The sequence below is a fragment of the Mobula birostris genome, chromosome 7 (genome assembly GCF_030028105.1).
Source record: "Mobula birostris isolate sMobBir1 chromosome 7, sMobBir1.hap1, whole genome shotgun sequence".
Taxonomy (NCBI): Eukaryota; Metazoa; Chordata; class Chondrichthyes; order Myliobatiformes; family Myliobatidae; genus Mobula; species Mobula birostris.
Window position 1 is genome coordinate 113323927 of NC_092376.1, and position 23079 is coordinate 113347005.

The 23079-nt window shown below is 38.1% G+C and overlaps 1 protein-coding gene across 10 annotated transcripts in view; it reads right to left on the reverse strand.

The window, feature by feature from the left end:
* The window catches only part of LOC140200378 (matrin-3-like), a 37672-nt gene extending 15052 nt beyond the window's left edge, over window positions 1-22620 (reverse strand). The window contains exons 1-10 of one of the 10 annotated variants that reach the window (XM_072263625.1): window positions 22541-22620; window positions 14051-15114; window positions 5901-5962; window positions 5045-5083; window positions 4602-4696; window positions 4183-4220; window positions 3448-3582; window positions 3066-3197; window positions 2623-2763; window positions 2209-2340 (exon numbers count right to left, since the gene is read on the reverse strand). In XM_072263625.1, the coding sequence (XP_072119726.1) occupies window positions 2209-2340; window positions 2623-2763; window positions 3066-3197; window positions 3448-3582; window positions 4183-4220; window positions 4602-4696; window positions 5045-5083; window positions 5901-5962; window positions 14051-14941 (1665 nt within the window). In that variant the 5' untranslated portion in view covers window positions 14942-15114; window positions 22541-22620. Of the gene's footprint in view, window positions 1-2208; window positions 2341-2622; window positions 2764-3065; window positions 3198-3447; window positions 3583-4182; window positions 4221-4601; window positions 4697-5044; window positions 5084-5900; window positions 5963-14050; window positions 15115-16037; window positions 17387-22055; window positions 22245-22267; window positions 22431-22464 lie in introns of those variants that run through there. The other 9 variants (XM_072263631.1, XM_072263628.1, XM_072263630.1 and 6 more) reach the window with 9 other exon arrangements.
* Window positions 22621-23079: the final 459 nt, after the last annotated feature.

Sequence of the window (23079 nt, forward strand, 5' to 3'; positions counted from 1 at the left end):
AAATTTTGGTGATGCTGAAAATACATACATACACAAAATGCTATACTGTAATGTCAACTCTTTTTTTTCCTTTCCACAGATGCTGCCTAATCTGCTGAGTTCCTCCAGCATTTTGTGTGTTACTCTGTAATTCCAAGTCAGGTGCTCTCAAGCTTTTGTAGCCGTAGTCCTTCCTGATGGTAAAGGTTTGGGAAGTGCTCTACGAATAGGCCATTGTGGAGTAGAGTAGGGTATCATTTAAGCAAGTGTAAAGTACGCCATTACACTTGCTTTGGGTCATCAAAATGCCACAAGCTACATGACAACTAGCTTCAGCCCTGCTCTTGAAGGCATACAACAATGGTAATGCAGCTGAATATCCAGAGTAAGGCAAGTCTGAGATCATCACTGCCTAAACATTGTCCAGCAAGCAAACAACAAGGGATGAACTACATCATATTCTGGAAGAACCTTAATTGAAATTGCATAATATGCAACCACTAGCTGCCATATATTTGGTTTCAGAATCGTAATCAACGAAGCTGCTGAAGGCAATTCAGTCCAGAACACTGCCACATGTTGGATTGGGGAATAGTTATTTTTCTTGTAGCTTTTTTAAACTTCCTCATTTTTGCCTGTATCTTTAAATAATTATTGATATACATGTAATTGTTCAGTGAATTTCCAGTAATTACAGTAGTTGCTCCTGTATTTTTCTTAAGTTTTCAATAGCAGTTGTCATGCTTTTAAAGGTTAATATTTATCACTGCAATTTGCTGTTATCTCTGCCCTGGTACGAGACGACCACAACTACTTTGTAGTCTGGACTTTTCTTTGTTACCTGAACACTACTACTTGTTACAAGAGCCAAAAAGAATATTTAATAAAATGGCTGCAAGCAACAAGTTTCATGCCTCATTCTTGACTTCCGATGAACCTTTGGATTGCATATCACGAGAATCGAACACCCAGGATACACTTGGAGTTATGTCTTGGGGATGGGTTTAAATTGGCAAGGAAATCAATGCTTAACCAGCTGACTGCCACAACCACAAGTTGCAATGATTCCTCAACTCAAGGAGTTACGCCCACTTCAACTCTGTAATTTATTTCTTCGATTGATGATGATCTTTGTGGCAGTGAGCCAGGTAATTTTCCACACTGTCAGGTAGACAACAATGGGGTAACTGTACTATTGAACCTTCGATTATGCAGTGAATTGGCATTTAACTTTAGATCTGCCTGGTGCTGATCTTGCTCTGCATTCCTTATTGAACTCTGGCTTCCCAAAAGTAAAAGCTTTGCCAGACCATGCAGTATACAAATTGTGGTTGAATTCACTTCTGAATGCCTAGTTTTGAAAGACTGGATTTGTTCTTAATAAATGCAAGTTAATACAAAAGTAGTGCCTCGTAACTTAAATGGAGAGGGTCCACCTGTTAAATTTGTTCAGCGTCAATCTAGATCTTGGCCAGCTCGGTTAAATAGTAGTGCTTGCCAATCACTCCTGGCAATAGGCATTTCATATTCTGTGTCCTTGGTACTTTAAGTCCTTCTTCCAAGTGTTGTTCAACATGGCAGAACAATGATTCATCATAAAAGTACACTGTAGTTGACAGTAAGGAAACTTCCTTGCACATTTGATCCAAATGAAATTAAATATCATGCAATACTTTAAAAGCCCAATGTCAGTATTAGAAAGCAGCAGCAAACTATGCATTTACCCATGTATATTGGGAAATAAATCAGAACAGTGACTTTGTGATGAAAACTATAGGCCAACATAGACGTGTTTCCTTTCATTGCTTCTTCAAGTGTTCTTTAACATTTTCTAGTTCTTATTATCACCAGCCTTCACTATTAACTCTCACTCTGCCAAGATGACACCAGATTAACAGAATATTACGACAATTTTAGATTTTCTGCAGTCATAGATTCATAGTGAATGAAAAGAAATCCAAACCTTTCCTATCCATATACCTGTCCAGGCATCCTTTAAATGTTGATAAGGTACCTGTCATAACCAATTCCATTTGTAGTACTTCACTTTTGAAAAAGTCAAAATACAATGCTAAATACTTAGAGAATGATCACTTAAAAAAAGGGAAAGGACATACCACCATATAACAGCTTTTATCACCATAGGAAGCTAAGAGAATTTTACGGACAAATAATTACTTTTAAATATTTTCAGTTGTCATAGAGAAAGACAATTAGGGTATCCCTTACCTTCAGTACAAGAGTTCTGTATTTCTGAGATGCATCCACAGTTACCTTTCTACCTCGGAATATTAAAGGTTTTTTCTTGTAGTGTTTCACCATTTCTAACATACATTTTCTTGACTCCATTTCCAGAAAGGCCTATTGGTAACAATATTTATATAGTAAGGAGAAAGTTGATGCAAAATTCATCATAACATTGATTTTACAATCCACAGCGTGTTAGGATAACTGTATACTGTATATTCCTGGTCCCAACGGTTCAACTAGTGACAAGCTCTTTTTCCCTTGCTCCTCCTCTGGTCATTTAACTTTTTGGACGTGGACATTATAAACATTACAGTAAATTCTCACAGTAGGTATACCACATAATTAATTGCAACCCTTGCCTTCTTTAAACACCAAAAATACTTTTAACGATACCTGGTTCCTCAGTCTCATCACAATGTAATTAAGTACTTTCCCAAAGCTGGTGCCCATTTTCACAACATCAGCATCCGAGTACCCAGAGGGAGGGAGATTCTGGAGAAGCGCCACTCTGCCACCACTTTCTTGTTTTTGCTTCTGGAAAGAAGAACAATTTTAAAGAAAGAATTGCTTAAATGCCAAATGTTCAATTTTAAAATCTTTTCTCTAATGAAGTCATGCAGGGTAGAACTTTCTCCCCAAATGTATTACTCTGATGGATTCTAACCCTCCTGAAGCCAAAATGCTTAGTCCCAAATGCAGACATATATGTTACAACTGGTAGTCAGAAGCAGCGGAAGAAACATCAACAGCAAAACTTAACACTTTTTTTGTAAAAAAGGAGACTCAAATGCAGAAAACAATAATTGAAACATTCACCAATAGTCCATTTCAATTACCTTTAAATCTATCTCTTTGTATTTGAGAGATATATCCACTCGAACCTTCTTGCCATAAAGAATTGCTGGATTCATACTGTAGTAGGCAACTGCTGCTTGTGCTTGTCCACTTGTGGCCATTTGTACAAACCCCTAATGTTTTGAGTTTAAACAAAAAAACAACAACTAATGTTTGTGATCATTACAAATGTCAAGCTATGGATCTCACTGGTGGTAGGAATTGTTTTTAAAAACTACTTCATTCTCAGAAAGTCAAATTTAATTGTATCCTCAAAGCTTCACATACAATTTACTTTTAGAAACTGTTTAACAAGAGTCAGGTTATTACTATCACCAAATTATGTACGGCCTAATTTGATATTGCCAAATTCCCTTTACTCACCTCGCTCTTTGTATTTAAAAGCAAGTACTTTGCAATAGGTCCAAATGGTTGAGCAAGTTTGAGAATGTCTTTCACTTTGCATTTTCCTTTGGGCAATTCTGTCATATGAAGTACTCTGCCAGGTTCATCCACTGCCTTTTGAAAGGAAAGATAAGACTTAAATGCATGTTTCAACAACCAATATTTCATTGAAAAGTAAATGGCATTATCATTTCATGTACTTAAGCTGATCACAAGTATAATGAATATTATTATTTTAAATTCATTTAGAATTCAAGAGTGGTGAACTCACAACCCCAGACAAAGCTGAAGCAGCTAACAGGTGGCACTTGAGGAAAAGATGAAAGACAAAACAATCTAAAAGATGTGTTAAATAAAACAGGATGAAGGATGGAAATAGCTTGTAAGGAGTAACAAGGATCAAATGGACCAAATAGTTTGTTTCTCAACAGAAAATAGAAAGTAATAATAATTCAAGCACAAGAGGTAATGTTTTTTTAACATCCTGAACTAAAGACAAAAATTATGGAACCTACTTACACATTAATTCACCAGAATACTTTTCAGAAGAATAAACTATTACCAGAAAGCACTAACAGTATCAAATTTATTCCACTTTAGTTCAATCCAAAGTGGAGTATTTTTTTCAAACCTAGATGAAAGAACCAAATTGAAAATTTAAACAGTAATTTTTTGACCTAATATCATTCGTATTGTAATGAGATGAAAACAAACCATGTTTCGCTTGTTCTGGATTTGACCTTTTCTGTTGCCTGAGAAAACAAAAACACATCATGAACTCCCAGCAAGTGAAATTCTATCATATTTTACTACACTTGTCTGCTGCACGCAGATCAAGTGAAAATACAACAGAACTACAAATTTAGAAAAAAAATGGCAAATTCATTTTATGAAGAGATTATGTATGAAAGATCCCAGATGTCTGTGTTGTTTTAATTTACTGCATACGATAAATTGAAGGACAAAATATAGGCTTCAGAGCAACTCCATGTGAAAATTACTTTTTAGTTAAAGACAATTAAGTGTTCCAAATTAGCAAATGATATCAGAAAAGATGATGACAAGATGAACACGAGAAAAACCATTGCTGTGATTTGCAAACAGAAAAGCACACAAGATAATCTTATTCTGACCTCCGTGAGGATCCCGTGCATCCAACTGTCTGATGACTGCGAGGATTGCAGACGCAGCATCTGGAGCAAGATTGGACTGTCGAGCAGGATTGTTCCTACATTTGACCCAAACGGAAAGCAAGTTGAGCATTCATGTACAATCAATATACTCATTACTAGCCACAACTCATCACTTCCTATGTGATAAGCGATATAAATCAAATAATGGATCTATCTGTGTGTGCGTGTGCACAATCAGCAGCTGACCATGTGGTAATCTCTGAAGCAGCAAACTTGGGAGCCTAAAAAACACCTTTATAAAGATTAGGCTGCACCCAACCACTAGTTTAGTGAAACAGATCCAACTGTGTGCAATTTTACTACACTGTACGTGATATTCAAAATAAGCACCACTCAGACTTAGCAATCCTTACCTAAATATCACTGAAGTAATTTAGACATACCTTGTAGATGGTACATCTTCTGGAACCCATTGAGGGTAACTAGAAATAAGACAGAAATTCTCATTATATACTTCCAAAAGCAGTCCCTGAATTCAAACAATTGTCACTCAATAAAAGTAAGTGCAAATGAGGAGAGCTAAAATTCCTAACTGCAATTTGGCTCATCAATAACACCGCCAAAAGTTATCTTGGTTATTTTCAGGGATTATGTGCTCAAAAAGCATGTATACAGAGAAAATTTAAGGGAAAAGGGCAGGGAGGAGGTGGGTAACTTGCTTTAGAATTATCTATTTGAATAAATACTTAAGTACTTAATATTAAGTATGAAGTATAAATACTTAATAAAACTGCCACAAGAATGAGAAGCAATATTTTTTGGAAGAGAACAAAAATATATAGATTAATTGGGCTGGATGATAATGAAACCCAGGGTAGCGACCAACAACTACAACCATATTCTCATTTTCACCCAAAGGAATCTCCACAGAATATTCAAAACTATCAAGGATGCTAAGTAGGCAACATTCACTGAAAAACAGGAAATGGCCTTCTTTTAAAAATATTTTCTTTTACCCGCTGACTGCTGGGTACTTTGTGGAAATGTTCACTGCTAATATATTCCTGCACCCTTTATCCTCCTATGATCCAATCCCCTCCAACCAAATTAAATCCACCCAACAGCAGTATTTCCATTCTTTCCACAAATGCGTTTTAAATGAAATAGCTTAATTAGGATTGTTTAGCCAACAACACAAGTATCAGACTATGTACCACACTACACTTCTCACATGATGATGTTAACTTAAAGAATCCATGTCAATAATCTATCTATAATAAATTTTAAAAAATTGCATACATCTCCAAGAGCAGCAAGCAACGCCTTTTGTGTGCTGGTTCATGCTTATGCTGGTTCCACTCCTGCATTATGGGGATGGGAGAGGGAAAAAACAAAACAAGTTGTATTTAACAAAATCATATGACTATAGTTCAGTACAAACATACTAAAATCTTGTCAGAATCTGTATTTTAAGCAACAAATTAATTCAATCCAATACAGCAGAAATTAGATACATACTAAAAGGTTCATTCTCAACAATACTGGATGAAAATCTTATATGAAACTTAAATGTCAGAATCAAAATCTGAAACGTTAGCTTATAATATACACTGTGTATGATTAAGGGTTTGAAAATCTATTGTTAGTTACATTTCTCTGCTCTGGGCATAAAGTTCATTCTCTGTATAAATAAATATCCTGAATTACAACAAAAACCAAAAATCACTGGGATAAAGGACAAATCTTTAACAATAATTTCTGCAACACTGCTCGTCTATTTTCCTCATCCTTATTTACACGTTCTTATTCTACGTAACTGAGACCAGGAAAATGGAATGATGAATTTATATATACACAATTCCCTGAATAGCAAAACTATTTTAAGCTGCCTGCGTCAAGAGATGATTGCTCCACAAAAACAAATTGAGGAAACAAAAGATGGGGAGATGGTTTGTCACTGAAAACTTAAATATTCAATGATTATTTATGGTAACGTACCAGATCCAATTAGCAAGCCCTGTGACTGAAAAGAAGTGCTGGGTATCAATGGCATCAATACAGGGGATGCCAGCAAGCTCAATAAACCAATTAGAAAGGCTGACTCTGTTATAGGAGTCAAACTGGACACACTGGAGGATGTGGTAGACCAAAGGACCCTATGGAAAATCCTGGCAATTCTGGAAAAAATTTCTCACCCTCTGTATGCCACCATGGCTGAATAGAGGAGCACTTTTAGCACTATGACAACTGCGCTGCTCCGAACAGCGTGATACGAGGGTCAGACAATAGACATTTGGTGAGACCCTCAGACATTAGGCTCTATAATAGCCGGTGGGGGATGGGGAGTGATGGCCCCTCCTATTTGAGGGTTTGAGGTAACTTTTTTTATTCTTTCTACTTTTCTTGTAATATTTATATGTCTGTGTACTTGTAATGCTGTGACACTGTAACTTCCTTTGGGATCAATAAAGTCTATGAGTCTCTAACTAATCTCTAAGTGATTAACCCGCTATAACTGTATTCATAATTGTCAGCTAACCTGTTAGATGCCAAAGTCGAATGAGAGCGTTATTGGGCTAAATCTTAATGCACTTACAGCCAAATAGCATGATACAAAAATGTCAATAGATTGTACAATGCATGGCCAGCTGTATCCAAATCAGAAATCAAGATTTGCTTAGGAGGGAATTGGCAAACTATTAAGAAACTGCAGTATCAAAAACAATGTCTTTTCAAAAATCTTCTAATTAACGCCTTGCTGGAAAACGTCACCATCCTTCAAGGCCCGCAAACTTAATTAAGCTTTTAACGCAATTAAGAAATTGCCCAGCTGTATCAAGGTATGCCTAGATAAGTCTGGAGTAAAACCAAAACTGATAGAAGTGTTTGATGTTATAACTGCAGCAGTAACTAGACTGTTAAAATGTAATAGAACTTTAGGGAAGCCATGAGTGGAACCCAATGAGTAAATTTTAAAAAATGTTAATCTGAATAGGAATAAAGAGCAATTTAAGAGGACAAATGCAATGCCACATGCCTTGGAAATATGTCAGGTGATAATAAACAAATCAGAAAAGTTTAACACACATAAAATGCTGGTGGAATGCAGCAGGCCAGGCAGCATCTATAGGAAGTACAGTCGACGTTTCTGGCTAGAACCCTTTGTCAGGACTTACTGAAAGAAGAGATAGTAAGAGATTTGAAAGTGGGAGGGGGAGGGGGAGATCCAAAATGATAGGAGGAGACAAGATGGGGGAGGATGAAGCTAAGAGCTGGAAAGTTGATTGGCAAAAGAGATACAAGGCTGGAGAAGGGAGAGGATTATTGGATGGGAGGCCTAGGGAGAAAGAAAGGGGGAGGGGAGCACCAAAGGAAGATGGAGAGCAGACAAGGAGTTATTGTGAGAGGGACAGAGAGAGAGAAAAAAAGGAAATAATAATAAATAAATAGATAAATCAGGGATGGGGTAAGAAGGGGAGGAGAGGCATTAACGGAAGTTAGAGAAATCAATATTCATGCCACCAGGTTGGAGGCTACCCAGACAGAATATAAGGTGTTGTTCCTCCAACCTGAGTGTGGCTTCATCTTGACAGTAGAGGAGGCCATGGATTGACATATCAGAATGGGAATGGGACGTGGAATTAAAATATGTGGCCACTGGGAGATCCTGCTTTCTCTGGTGGACAGAGCGTAGGTGTTCAGCAAAAGTCTCCCAGTCTGCGTCAGGTCAGAAAAGTTTATAGTAGTTCTATGTGGTTTTCACAAATTTAACTCATTCAGATCCGAAATCTCATGCCCATAAAACTTTTACTGCAAACCTCAGCAAGTTTTTTTTTTGCACAGGCATAATGATCAAAATCATTCTGTTCGAATTCATATTCTCTAACCCCAAAGGAAAATTTTGAGTCTTCAAGATCAAACATTTTTTGGTTTAATTGCTCTGACAACAGTTCAAGAACAATCGCAGGAACTTTGCTCAATCAACTGGTTTGGTTTCCTAAATATCCACCCCCCCCATGATTATTTTAATTATTTGCCATTTTTGTATAGAATTATTCAGACAAGTATTCCTACTAGCTCAGAGGCCACTTCATATTATTTGTCAAGTAAGTTAACGGAATGAAATGCAGAAAATAATGAGGGATTTCAAAAGTCACTGACAAATATTTGGATACTAATAGAATGAAGTGCTAAAAAGAGCAGGCCAGAATATAAACATACACAATTGGGTAATTCATTGAAAAGCACTAAAGGTCTGCAGGGAAAACACCTGTATTTACTTACAATACCCATATAATGAAGGTAATTTGTATTCCTATAGGCATAGGAATCCCACGATGCATTCAGTTGAACAATGGTAATGTGGGAATAAACTATACAACTCATTTAGTCTTGTCCTTCATTTCTCTATATTTATAATGCTCACACTGGTGACGCAGAGGAAATAAATATGTTCTGCATTCCCTCCCCAAAGGTCTATCACCAAATACACAAATTTCTGCAAGCGCCCCCACACCTTTTATAGGTAATAATATATCACAGGTTGACCAAGTTTTCATAAATTAAGTTCAAACATCTTTCAGGTCAACATACTCTTTCCACAAAAGATTAACACTTCTGGAGTTTGTCCCCAATACTGATTGTCAGTAGATTCTATACTTAAATTACTTCCCACTGCAGCACCTCTGCCCCAATGTTTTGAGATAAAGCCATTCACTGCATTATCTTCGCAATAAGAAGGGAACAAAAATATTAAGATTTGATTTTTCTTTCCATCCAAAGTGTTAAGTTAACAAATGTTTTGCAACCTAAAGCCATTCTTAACTACGCAGATAATCAAATACAACACTGCACATATTTCTGAAGACCCAAACACGAGGAAATCTGCAGATGCTGGAAATTCAAGCATCACACATAAAAGTTGCTGGTGAACGCAGCAGGCCAGGCAGCATCACAGGCGAAGTGTCGCCTCACCTGGAAGGACTGTCTGGGGCCCTGAATGGTGGTGAGGGAGGAAGTGTAAGGGCATGTGTAGCACTTGTTCTGCTTACAAGGATAAGTGCCGGGGGATGAATGGACAAAGGAGTCGCGTAGGAAGCGATCCCTGTGGAAAGCTGGGGGGGGGGGGGGTGCGCAGAGAAAGATGTGCTTAGTGGTGGGATCCCGTTGGAGGTGGCGGAAGTTACAGAGAATATGTTGGACGCGGAGGCTAGTGGGGCGATAGGTGAGGAGCCTACTGACTCTCACAGCTATCTGGACTATTCCTCTTCTCACCCTGTCTCTTGCAAAAATGCCATCCCCTTCTTGCAATTCCTCCGTCTCCGCCGCATCTGCTCTCAGGATGAGGCTTTTCATTCCAGGACGAGGGAGATGTCCTCCTTTTTTAAAGAAAGGGGCTTCCCTTCCTCCACCATCAACTCTGCTCTCAAACACATCTCCCCTATTTCACGCACATCTGCTCTCACTCCATCCTCCTGCCACCCCACTAAGAATAGGGTTCCCCTGGTCCTCACCTACCACCCCACCAGCCTCCTGGTCCAACATATTATTCTCCATAACTTCCGCCACCTCCAACGAGATCCCATCACTAAGCACATCTTCCCCCCCGCCCCGCTTTCCGCAAGGACCGCTCCCTATGCGACTCCCTGGTCCATTCAACCCGCCCCCCCCCCCCCGTCATCCCTCCCCACCAATCTCCCTCCTGGCACTTATCCTTGTAAGTGGAACAAGTGCTACACATGCCCTTACACTTCCTCCCTCACCACCGTTCAGGGCCCCAGACAGTCCTTCCAGGTGAGTCGGCTGGGGTAATATACTGCGTCCGGTGCTCCCGATGTGGCCTTCTACATATTGGCGAAACCCGATGCAGACTGGAAGATCGTTTCGCTGAACACCTACACTCTGTCTGCCAGAAAAAACAGGATCTCCCAGTGGCCACGCATTTTAATTCCACGTCCCATTCCCATTCTGATATGTCTATCCACAGCCTCATCTACTGTAAAGATGAAGCCACACTCAGGTTGGAGGAACAACACCTTGTATTCTGTCTGGGTAGCCTCCAACCTGATGGCATGAACATTGACTTTAACTTCCGCTAATGCCCCACCTCCCCCTCGTACCCCATCTGTTATTTATTTATATACACACATTCTTTCTCTCACTCTTTTTCTCCCTCTGTCTCTCTCACTATACCCCTTGCCCATTCTCTGGGCTCCCCCCCCCCCCCCGTTTTCTTTCTCCCTAGGCCTCCTGTCCCATGATCCTCTCATATCCCTTTTGCCAATCAACTGTCCAGCTCCTGGCTCCATCCCTCCCCCTCCTATCATTTTGGATCTCCCCCTCCCCCCTCAAATCTCTTACTAGCTCTTCTTTCAGTTAGTCCTGACGAAGGGTCTCGGCCCAAAACGTCAACTGTACCTCTTCCTAGAGATGCTGCCTGGCCTGCTGCATTCACCAGCAACTTTTATGTGTGGTGCATATATTTCTAAAGCTTCATGCTTTTTACCTAAAACTACTGTAAAATCTACTTGACACCAGTGTCTAGTGCACCAGAAAAATATGTTTAATGAAATGTATTAATTTTTAAAACAAGCAGAAATTACGAACCTAAAATTAAATAATTTAAAAAAAAGTGTTTATCAACAAAATAAAAATGAGAATCTCAAAAGCTACTGTAAGGTATTCTGCTTTTGGCATCATAATTGATCTGTATAGAAAGGATATAGAAATACCCTTTCTGTATAGAAATTTTGTATAGAATTCTGTATAGAATTTCTGTATATAAATTTTAAGTGTCTTATTTTGCTAAACAAATGTTGAAGCATTTCTTTGTGCACCCACATTGACAAAGCACATAATTTAGTTGACAAGGGCTTAGTATCAATGGTTTAAAAGGTTTTCTATACAACAGCAGCAATCATTACCAATCTTTGAAGCATTTCTACCAGGTATACTTCCTAATCAATTACAAATTTTTTTCTTCCCATTCTCCTGTACAATTTTTCCAACACCCAATTGAACTTGAATACTTCTTCAAAACAATTACTTTTAAAAACATCTTGAGGAATTATGAGCTTTCAAATTTCCAGTTAAATCCTAATACTTTAAAATCACTGCCAATTTGTTACATACACAGTATATATTATGTGAAGAACAAGAATTGATGTAACCAATGATAATTTAAATTGTTACCATTTCTTTACTGCAGTAATACAAAATGAAAACAGATTGTGCAACATTTCCTGAAATTACTACATTTTAACAGATTGAATGGCCATTTATTTGCAAACAACATGAAGCAAGTTGTCTATTTTAATTGCTTTAATAAGGTCAGCTTATCAAATTGAATACTCACCCCAAATGCAGCACACTTCATTCTTCAAATTAAGTTTCCCTGCACGTATGAGTAAATATCCATGTTGTATCCCATTGGTTAAATTTATTTTGCCTATCACATCATCTCATTAAGGGATATCATGCCAGTGCACACCACACCAATGAAAGCTTATCCTTTGCTTTTGTAAATAGTATCAAGGTGCTCCAAGCACACAGCACAGGACTCAAAACTACAACTCTCCTTAGGAAGGGGAATGACAACTTATTATTATGTCATTTTCATGTTCAGAATTACTGCGTACAGGTTTTCTTCAACCATTTTTTCCTCCATACACACTACAATGAGTAAAAAGTGTAATTTCAAGAATGGAAAGGGGAGCTGCTTGATTTAAAAGAGCCAGAATTCAAATAAGACTCCCTGAATCATATATTGAGTAACAAAATCAAAATCACAGGGCAGACAAAAAAAATCAGAGCACTGCTACCAGGCTCCAGAGCCTGCAGGTACCATTCTACTGATTGAGGGCGAGCGGAGGGGCTTTTTGTTAAGTAATCAGGAGAGTGGGCAAGAGTTTTCTGTTAAGTAAGCAGTTTTCCAGAGTCCTCTGAGCATAGTACCAGTATCCTTTCAAGTTCAGTACTAAAGTAAATTTTTACTAAAAGAAAGCACCCATCATTAATCTTGGCGTTACTTTAAACTTACTGCTGGCAGTGCATTTTCCAACATTATCTAATCCAATCAGAATAGGAAAGAAAGCACACCAATACAATAACAGCTCAACTCAACTTTCAAACAAACCCGCTGGTCTGTTGTTGAAAAACCTTGATGCACTGGTTAATAAAAGGAAAAGCATTGGCATAAATGACATTAATATCACATGAAAGTCACTTAATGAGATGCATGTTATGACTATCTGAGTTCAAGGTCTAAATTCTCATAATCTATTAGACATTTATGATACTGTATGCATACTAAAGTTATAAATCTTTGTACGACTATAAAGTGACCACATGAAGTTACTTCAATCACTAAGTGAAGCAGCACTTAAACATTTTGACATCGCTCTTAGAGGAAAAGTGCATTGAATAACATACAAATCATAGCTATGAACATCTATTAAATTCTGTAGATTTTTTCTTAGACCAAATATTTGGACACTCCACAACAATAGACTTAATAAACCAAAAATCCCATTGTTTCTAAAAGAATATAAACAATAATACAAAAAATCAAATGTGTGCACAGTACTGTATTACTCATTTACATTTTTCATAAATATAAATCTTCATTAAGCTTTTATTAAAGCAACAGAAGCTACTATCAGAACCAAAGTTGATTCCTCTCACATTTAACCTTCATAGTTCTGAGAAATAACCTCTTAATGTAACTCAGAAACAGGGCATTGGACTACATGATGCTAGTGTTAATTGAAAATTGTGAAAAAAAACCATGGGCTCTGAGACAAGTTGATCAACATGAAACATTACTTCCATTTCTCTTCATGCTTCTTAACCTACAGAGCATTTCCTGCATTTTATGCTCTTATTTCAGATTTCAAGGACCTGGTCCTTTTTTGCTTTCTATTTACCAGAAAAATACTCCAAATTTCTCTCTTAACAAGGGAACAAGAACATATTATATCAGGATTTTTGGTTTGCTTTCTGAAAAATTGCCCAGTATGTTGAAAGAAACTTGGCTTCTATCGAGGTAGGCAACACACCCACTTGAACACAGTCTCTGGAACAGCCATTCTGCATGTAATAAGGTGCACCATTTGCTCATATTTAAGAACACAAACAAAAAAAAATTGAGACCCAACACCCAGTAGCTTCAAAACAAATGCTATCACTGATAACGCAATGGGTTACAAGTACTGCACACCCCTTTGATTTGACCAAGTATGTTGTAATTTTCACTGGCAATCTGCTCATGAATTTGATTTGCAGTTTCATAACTACTTCTCAATGAAAAGATACTTTGTAAAAATTTCATGTTGCTAAGATGTTCCAAAGAACATCTGGAACAAATTAAGACTCAAGTGAGGTTTCCACAAGTCCAATAAGAACTGTTGCTTATACTTTATAAAGCAATTTTTAAATTAAAGGTCACTCACCTTTACAGAATGAACATTTACATCACACAGCGAACACAAGTGAGGGAACATTCCTGGCAAGAAACCATGGTAATCGTTTATGTTGCTCAGTGAAGGAGATCCTCGTTTTCTTTCAAAAAGGGACCTTTCTTGGCCACGAGAAGGCGGCCCCATTTTTCCATAATCAGAATCATATTTATACATTGGGTCAGACAAATGCATATCATCCCTACGGAAGTCATCACCTCGTAATCGTTCAGGCTCATAGTCCTTCCTGTCATAATATCTAAAACTCAGCTCTCGAGAAGAACCATGGTCATAATTGACCACAGGATCAGCATCAGGATCACGGCCTTCAAAATTACTCCGAAAGCGCCTTTCTTCCTCCCACTCACTACGGGAGGCTCTGAAGGAACGATCTTCCCGAGGAGAAATGTCACCTCTGCTGTAATTCAAAGATGCTCCAACATCATTTCTTTTTCTTTTAAGTTGCAAAAGAATGTCTGGCAAGGATTCAGGAGTAAGTTTGTCTTCAGGATAGCGGCTCAGTTCATCCAAGTCTCTGGATGAAAGGCCAAAGGTTGCTAAAATATTACTGGCCTTGTCCGCATCAATCCGTTTCTGAGCGGCAAGTGAGGGCTGATTACGACTGCTCACATCAAACAAGGAAGTCAAACCACTGCTGGATCGAGAAGGCCCAATACCTGAAGATATTATATTCTGATGCATTTGTTCCATAGCTTGTAGGCCCACTGCCTGACCACGTCCAAAATTCAGATAGCCACCCATTCGTGCACCTTGGTTCATTCTCCCAAGATTTGCATGGGCATTTGCAGACGGAAAGAATCCAATATTATGACTGTCTTTCTTCATGCCACGACCATGATCTTGTTGAACTCCATCCAATGACATTCTGGCACAAGAGAGAGTCTAATTCAGAACTGGTAAGAGCACCATAAAACAATTCTTCAATGGTTAGTAGATAGCCTTTGCTGGCTCTGTAGAAAGTTGTTTCACTATCTAACTTCGTCTAACAGATGGTTGATGCGACAATGTCACAGATTCCTCAGAGAACTTTTGCCAGGCTGAAAAGTTAAAACAAAAATGTTAGATCAAGGATCTCAAGGCCTTTAAAGGACCATACGCCTGGAACCGTCTTCAAAGCCAGAAGTCCAAAACTGGTCTGCAGAAAGACAGTGTAAATAACAAGATCGAATGCAACATTTCACAGTTGCATGCAAAACCCAATGCAGTGGGAAATTTCTTTGTATTCTATACAACCGATTAATGAGAAACGATAAGAATCTCAAAACGCACGTCAGTAGGAAAGCATGGCAAGTACGAACAAAATAGTAACCTGCCACCAAACCTTTTCAAGTAAACAGAATTTTTCCAATACGTTTATAGGAAATCTCAGCCATATTGAAGAATGCCAATAAAATCATTGTAACATTTCAGAAAACATTGTGAATTTTTAAGCTAACTATCCACAGAAAGGGAAGTAACACATGGAGTGGATGTGTTGTGTAAGCCACTGAAAAAGAAAGAGGCAGTGTGTTACAGCATTCATTTCACACTTTGATAAAGCAAATCATTTTTACTTAAGGGCTTTTAAATGATTTAATGCCTCATCTGGCAAGGACACCTCTTGAACATGCTGCCAGCAGCCAACAAATTGAATCAACGGGTAACCAAAATGTGCACAGAATTCAAGGAATATACTTTAAAGGAATAAAGCCAACAAGTTTTAAAATAGCAACCAGCCAGCAAGAAACAGCTGCAATTGCTGAAAAATAACTGCTGTGCATCCAACTCAAGAACCTTTCGTTGGGACTTTTGAAATACTGCCGATGCATATTTGTCTTTGTAATCATTTACCTCCATAAATTTCTTGTCAACATGGAAATGTAATTATAAACATTACCAATAACAGAAGCTGTCTGAAATGAAAACGTAATCTCTGAAAAGATTCTTAAAACAATGATTTTCAAGATCAAACATATCCTACCTTGCTGATCCATGCATTTAGTACTCAAGATCATATGTACCCAAAAAATTGGTAGCTGGCAAGGCAATGAGAATCAACCAGTCTATAGGTTTCTCCACACTTGCTGAAACATGAAAAGATCTGACTGGATCTGAAAGGAATAAAGAGCTAACATTTCAGGCCGAGACCATTCATCAAGACTGAAAAGGGATGTGGAAGAATATTTATTCCTCTCCAGATGCCGTCTTACCTGCAGAATTCCTCCAGTGTTCTCTGGATTCATAACATTAACACTATTTCCCATAAGTAGATCCCATAAATGACAAAAAAAAAGCCACATTCAACACGAGTTATTTATTTCCTAATTACCCTAGAACACCTAGCAATGATAAACTTATCTTCAACACAGGCTTTTACAATCCATTTAACTGTCCAATTTTATCAAAATATTTGCATATAGATATATACATTCTGTATGTGCATGAATGAAAGACTGTAAATGCTGACTGAACCCATAAACAGCCTAAAGGCAAAGTAAACTACTTTCATTCACAGAATGTGCACCTGCAAAAATCGGGCTTTGCAAGAGAAATATTCCAACGTGACCACAACAGCATTTAATTCAAACCTATTACCAACTGATATGTTCAGAATTAGAATTATCACTGACATATCTTGTGAATTTGTTGTTTCGTGACAAATAGACACAGAATGTCCTTAACATCCACTTGAACTGACAGTCAAACTAGGCTGAACTTCTCTGTGGAAGTCCTTTGGCATCACACTGAAGTATTGGCCAAGATCAGCGGTCCCCAACCACAGGGCCGCACAGAAACGAAACGAGTCAATTGCACCTTTCCTCATTCCCTGTCACGCACTGTTGAACTTGAACATAGGGTTGCCAACTGTCCCATATTTGCCGAGACATCCTGTATATTGAGCTAATTTGGTCTGTCCCGTATTTCACCTGCTAAGGTACAGCGTTCTTATGAAACCTTTCGTGCCGAAATGTCGTGAAGTGAAGAAGCAATTACTATTAATTTATATGGGAAAATTTTTTTGAGTGTTCCCAGACCCAAAAAATAACCTACCAAATCATACCAAACAACACATAAAACCAAAAATAAATAACACTAACATACAGTAAAAGCAGGAATAATATGATAAATACACAGCCTACATAAAGTAGAAATAATGTAAGTATAGTCGGGAAGATGAAAGCAAAACCGATTTGTGGGGAGAAAAATCGGCACGTACGCGCATGCTGCTTTCATGGTCATGGTAGTTTTTCCTAGGCTAAAGTGTCCTGGAATTTGACTGCTACTTTGTCCCTTATTTGGGAGTGAGAAAGTTGGCAACCCTAACTGTAAAAGACATGTTGAGGTGAGTTTAACTCCACTTGAACTCCTCCCCCACCCCCCCCCGGCCGGGTCCGCGAGAATATTGTCCATATTAAACCGGTCCGCAGTGCAAAAAAGCTTGGGGACCCCTGGCCTAGATTACACACCTATGTTGCAAAGATGAGTCTAATTCTAAAAGAAATCCTATCACTAAATTTGGCAAAGGTCTACTATTCAAATTTTAATTATCTGACTTTCGCAAAGTCCAATGTCAATTTTAATTAACAGTTAGTTAGCAACCAAAGCAGCATGTAACAATTGTACCTTCAAGAATTCACTTCCTTTGAAGGTTGCTAAAATTATCACAAAAATAATTTAGCTCAGTTGTCTATATCAAATTGCCTATTTCCTACATCAAGGAAGTGAGAAGTTTTTCCTTGTCAAAATATAGCAGAGAATTCCTGAAGCACTTTCCAGCAAACAATAACGTAGCCAGTGCAGACCAGAAATAACAGCTCCTCCTTGCTGACAATCAACACTGGCGCACCTCAAGGACACGTGCCTAGCCCACTACTCTACTCCTCTACACCCAGGACTGTATGGCTAGACACAGTTCAAACACCATCTATAAATTTGCCGATGACACAACTATCGGCAGAATTTCAGATGGTGCCGAGGAGGCGTACAGGAATGAGATTGATCAGTTAGTTGAGTGGTGTCAAAGCAACAACCTTGTACTCAATGCAAGACTGAGGAATTGATTGTTGGCTTCAGGAAAGGGAAGTTGAGGGAACACACCAGTCCTCATTGAGGGATCAGCAGTGGAAAGGGTGAGCAGTTTCAAGCTCCTAGGGGTCAGTATCTCTGAAGATCTATCCTGGGCCCAACGAAGTTAAAAAGAAGGCACAACAGCAACTATATTTCATTAGGAGTTTCAGGAGACTTGGTATGTTACCAAAGTCTTGTAAACTTCTACAGATGTACCATGGAGAGGATTCTAACTGAACATCACTGTCTGGTATGGCACAAGTCTCACCAGCATCAAGGACATCTTCAATTGGTGATGCCTCAAAAAGGCAGCATCCATCAGCCAGGACACACTCTCTTCTCATTGCTACCATCAAGGAGGCAGCACAGGAGCCTGAAGACACACTCAATATTTTAGGAACAGCTTCTTCCCCACTGTCATATTTCTGAATGGACAGTGAACCCATGTACTTTACCTCACCCTTTTTCCTTTTTTTAAAGCCAAACAGGATGTTGGCTTTAGATTTTCCAAACTGGCATTACTATTCAATTCCAACTTTAATCAAGAATATCACATCTTATAGATTATGAAACAGGGATAAATGGGTCAATGTACCACTATCAAAGCAACACATCAATTGGCTTCACAAAATTATCATTTTCTCAACATGTTAAACAAAATCCTAGGATTCATGCTCAATCTTCCTTTCCATTCACATGAATGTTGATCATTTCCATTTGATACCATCACTGACATGAAAGGCATCAAGATCAGAAATTCCTCTTCTGACATGATTAGATACAGAAAAAAACAATTCCAAAGCTGAAGTGAAAAATAGTTTTAGGTGCTAAATGTCTTTACAGGCATCCGCAGATATAGCTATTTCTACAAAATTTTGTTGAATTGTGAAAAGCTGCATTGAAAGAAGTAAACTAAATGGCAACTTAAGAAAAATATAGTACACAACATTGAATGAAACAAAATTTTCCCAGGGATGAAAGATTTAAAGCAGACTAAGTTGAATAGATAAGGAATTAAATAGATAAATTAATTGAACAAAGTATTTTATGAAGTCAAAAATAAAGGTTTCAGTGAACTATTTCTACTAGTATCAATGGGTCTCAGTGAGTTATGGACTTGTGGTCAACCTCAAAAGAAATTATTTAAAAAATAGAGCTGTTCTCCCAAAAAAAACTGTCTAAACTTGATCAAATGAAAATTTAGAAATTGGTAAATTGTTGGACAGGCATGTTAACAACCACACATCCAAGGCAGACAGACAAGATTAAATCAGACTCTTCTCACCAAATACCAGACCAGCTTGAGCAAAAGAAATCATAAATATCCATCTCTCTCCACAGATGGTATTTAAAGCCATACTCATCAGTGTGACTACATTTCAAAATTTCAACATTTGATTTATTTTCTTTTAAATGCCAGCTCTTGATCTTGGATGGTTTATTTGAATGACAAGTTGGAACCGAAGTTAAAGAAACTTAAAAACAGGGATTACAGGGATTAATGGTTTCCAAAACGATCGGTCCACTTAGTGCCCAGAAAACAAAGATCCAAGATAATTGACAAATGGATAGATAGGATGACGGACAATTACCTCCTTCAAAGAGCCAACATTGGTATGTTAGACCAGGTTGCTCATCCACAAATATACATGCTCCATTACCAGTAGCTTTGATTTTAATTGCTAAAGACCAGAAGTCTAAATTCTCTCCCAACAAATCTCCACCTCTTCTGGTTTAAGGTAGCCAGTAAAATCTACATCTTTAACAAAGTTTACCATATGTCTAAACAATAGTTTAAATAGCTTGATTTTTTGGACATCATTGCTATGAAACAAAGAATCTTTAAATGTACATAAGTGGAAATTATTACAGATTCATCTTGAACTATAACCAGTGAAGACCAGATCATTAAGGATAGCCTTAATAGAACAATTAAGCCTTTCAAGGTGGCTCACCCCCAGCATCGAGGAAAAAAAAGGCTAGTCTTGTCAGCAATGCCCACATTCCAAAAAAAATTAACTTAAAATGTCTATGAAGCCATCAATGCATACACGTCTCTTTTGCATGGTTCAGCAGCCACGTTTAACATTGTTTCAAGGAAAGAAACCTAGTTACTCAAAAGGTTCTTTTTAAAAAAAAATCATTCCTTCCTGTGCAGACTCTTCCTTACTTTTGACATTTTCATCACCTAACATATCTGCTGGTATATACAGAACATACATCTTAATACACTATTCATACTAACTTTACCTCAATTCTGAATTTCAACGCTCAAGCCTCATCCTAATACATTTCACCATTCCGTTTCTTGTACAACTGGTCATAAAAATTCCTTATCAACTGTTTTTCACCCTACATCACCTACAGCTTCTTATATTCCATCCATTTTCATTTATTTAACCCAATCTTTCCTCACTCCCCTATGCAAAAGCAAAATTCAATGTTACATCATATAACATTGACCCATATACTCAAATTTACTACTGAAACAATTATTTAATAGGGAACAATAGGGAAAAAAGCATATTATGAAAGAGAAAAGAATAGCATGCAGAGTGAAAAATTGCAGCAAATGATTTTAGTGCAGGTAAGTGAAGTTGTGCATTTATGCGTAAATGCAATTATCTGAAAGGTCAAAAACAAGAAATAGAAAAAAGACCCAAAAATGTTTAGGGGTTCATAGAACAAAACGCAAATAAAAAGCAGATCAGTAACATCAGTTGAATAGTGGCCTTGATAATTATGACTAGAAAAAATAAAGTCTTTGCACAGGTACACAAAGTTGTTAATGATATTAAACATGATACTAAGTCACATGAGATATTAGAGCAGAAAGTACAAATCTTAAAAAGCGTAGAGATATAGGGAAGGTATTGACTGATTAATGTGTTGGCAGGCAAAATTTTGACTGTCAAAAATGGAAAATTTATTTAGGGAAATTCAAAGGCCAGGAATGGAGAACTGTCTTATCTTTGGAAAAATGCAACGGAGGTTTACCTGAAGTTTATTTCATTTCTTGGAATATAGAAGGTTAAAAGGTGGTTTGATTTTATATTATTAAAATCATTTAGTAAGTGCAACAGAAACTTCAACAACACAAGGGGCAGACTATATGGCAATAAAACATTAACAATCTGAATCCAGCTACTCAGAATTGAAATCTTCATGTGTAACAGAGGCTTGGGACTTTCCACAAGAGTAAATAGTTCATTTTTTTAAAAATCATGTTATTACAAACCAAGAGTGTAAAATGATATGAAAAAAGTTGTGAATGATATTTAAATGGTCTAAATGCAGATCAGGCATCGTCCCATTCAAAAGGAACAACCCTATTGAGCTGTTTGGTCTGCTCATGTTCAAATACTCCAACCTAACAGCATAGTTTCCTTATCTACAAACATTTATATTCTATCTTTCCTCTTTATACTAAAACTACTGCACCTCATTAATATTCCTTCATCATTTGTACAATTATTTCTTTCCTTACAACTGTGACAAAAGACAACTAATATGAACTTTAGAAAAACAAAACTACTTTCATCTTTCAATTTTTCTACTGCCTCTGAGCAAACCAACCTCCAAGAGCTATCCACCTTACGTGGCTCTGTAGTACTGTACTTGCTGGTTCCATTAAAAAAAATTCAGTCAGTCAGAAATTGCTGCGCATCCCCTCCCCCCTACACGTTATTCCGATGTCTCAAGGATCAATTGCAAGACCCTGTTTTTTTCATTATTTACATGCTGCCTTTCTGTAAATGCCTTGCTAAAGCAGTGAGGTTTCTTCTGGCTAAATAATAAAATCAAAAGAAATACATTTAGTTTGTGCCAGTGTTCCTTTTTGTAAAATAAAAGCTGTTATCAATTTTAATATAGCGGACTATAGTTTAACAGAACAAGTGAAATTTGTTTGACAACTGATCCCGTAACGTACCCTGGGATTTTCCCCCCAGTGACAGGAACAATATAAATATAAACTGGCATTCCATTCTTCTCCATCCGTTTATTTGCATTCCCACACCATCTCCTCTACCCATACATACAGCGCCCATTTTGTTGTTTTTACTCGAAAATATTTTCGATCTGTATTAAGAAAACACCCAACTTTCTCGTTTCCCCCTATCCTTCACACTTCCTCCCGGATACCTAGGTCTCTTCAGCTGTGGGGTGAGCGGTTCTATCAGGTTGCCTGCGAATTTTTCCCCTTCGTTCGTTCATCTCAAAATGGCGCCGACTCCGGCCGTGAAAACATTAAAGAACCCTGTGGGCGAGTATGAGGGCGGCTCACTGATGCCACATTCATAATATCCAACTTAAGAAGCAAATCCCACTTCTAAACTAACCCCAGTGAGTGATCCAAATTGTCCGACAATTCACTCCCCTCGATTTTTTTCTCCTGTTTCCCTCCTGCTTTCTTACCTCCAACCAACTGTGCGCACGCGCGCTCTGGGCCAAGGCAATGAAAAGCTCGGTCAGAGCAGACTACGCATGCGTTCCAGGGTAGCCCGCGCATGCGAATCGTGGTCACAAGCCGCCGAGGGGGGAAGTAAGCTTCACGCTTGATGTGGAGTTTCGGCCATCTTGTATCCTCATGGAAAATGGCAGTAGTAGTGCCTGTTCTAAAACCTGGGAATCCCCAGTCGGATCCTTCTAGTTATAGACCGATATCGTTAATGTCTCATTTGTGTAAACTTATGGAACGTATGGGAACAGAGGGGTTGAATTATATTTTGGAAAAGAGAGGTGATATAGTGCTTTATCAAGAGTTCATTTTGTAAGTGTAGGAATACCATTTGATCAGTTTTATACACATCCCAGCCCTGCAAAAACTCATTTCAGGGAGGTAGCACCATCACCCCGCCTCCTGCAACCCCATATCCCCTCCCAACACGCTGGAGGAACTCAGCAAGCAGGTCGGGTAGCATCCGTTGAAACGATCAGTCAACGTTTCGGGCCGG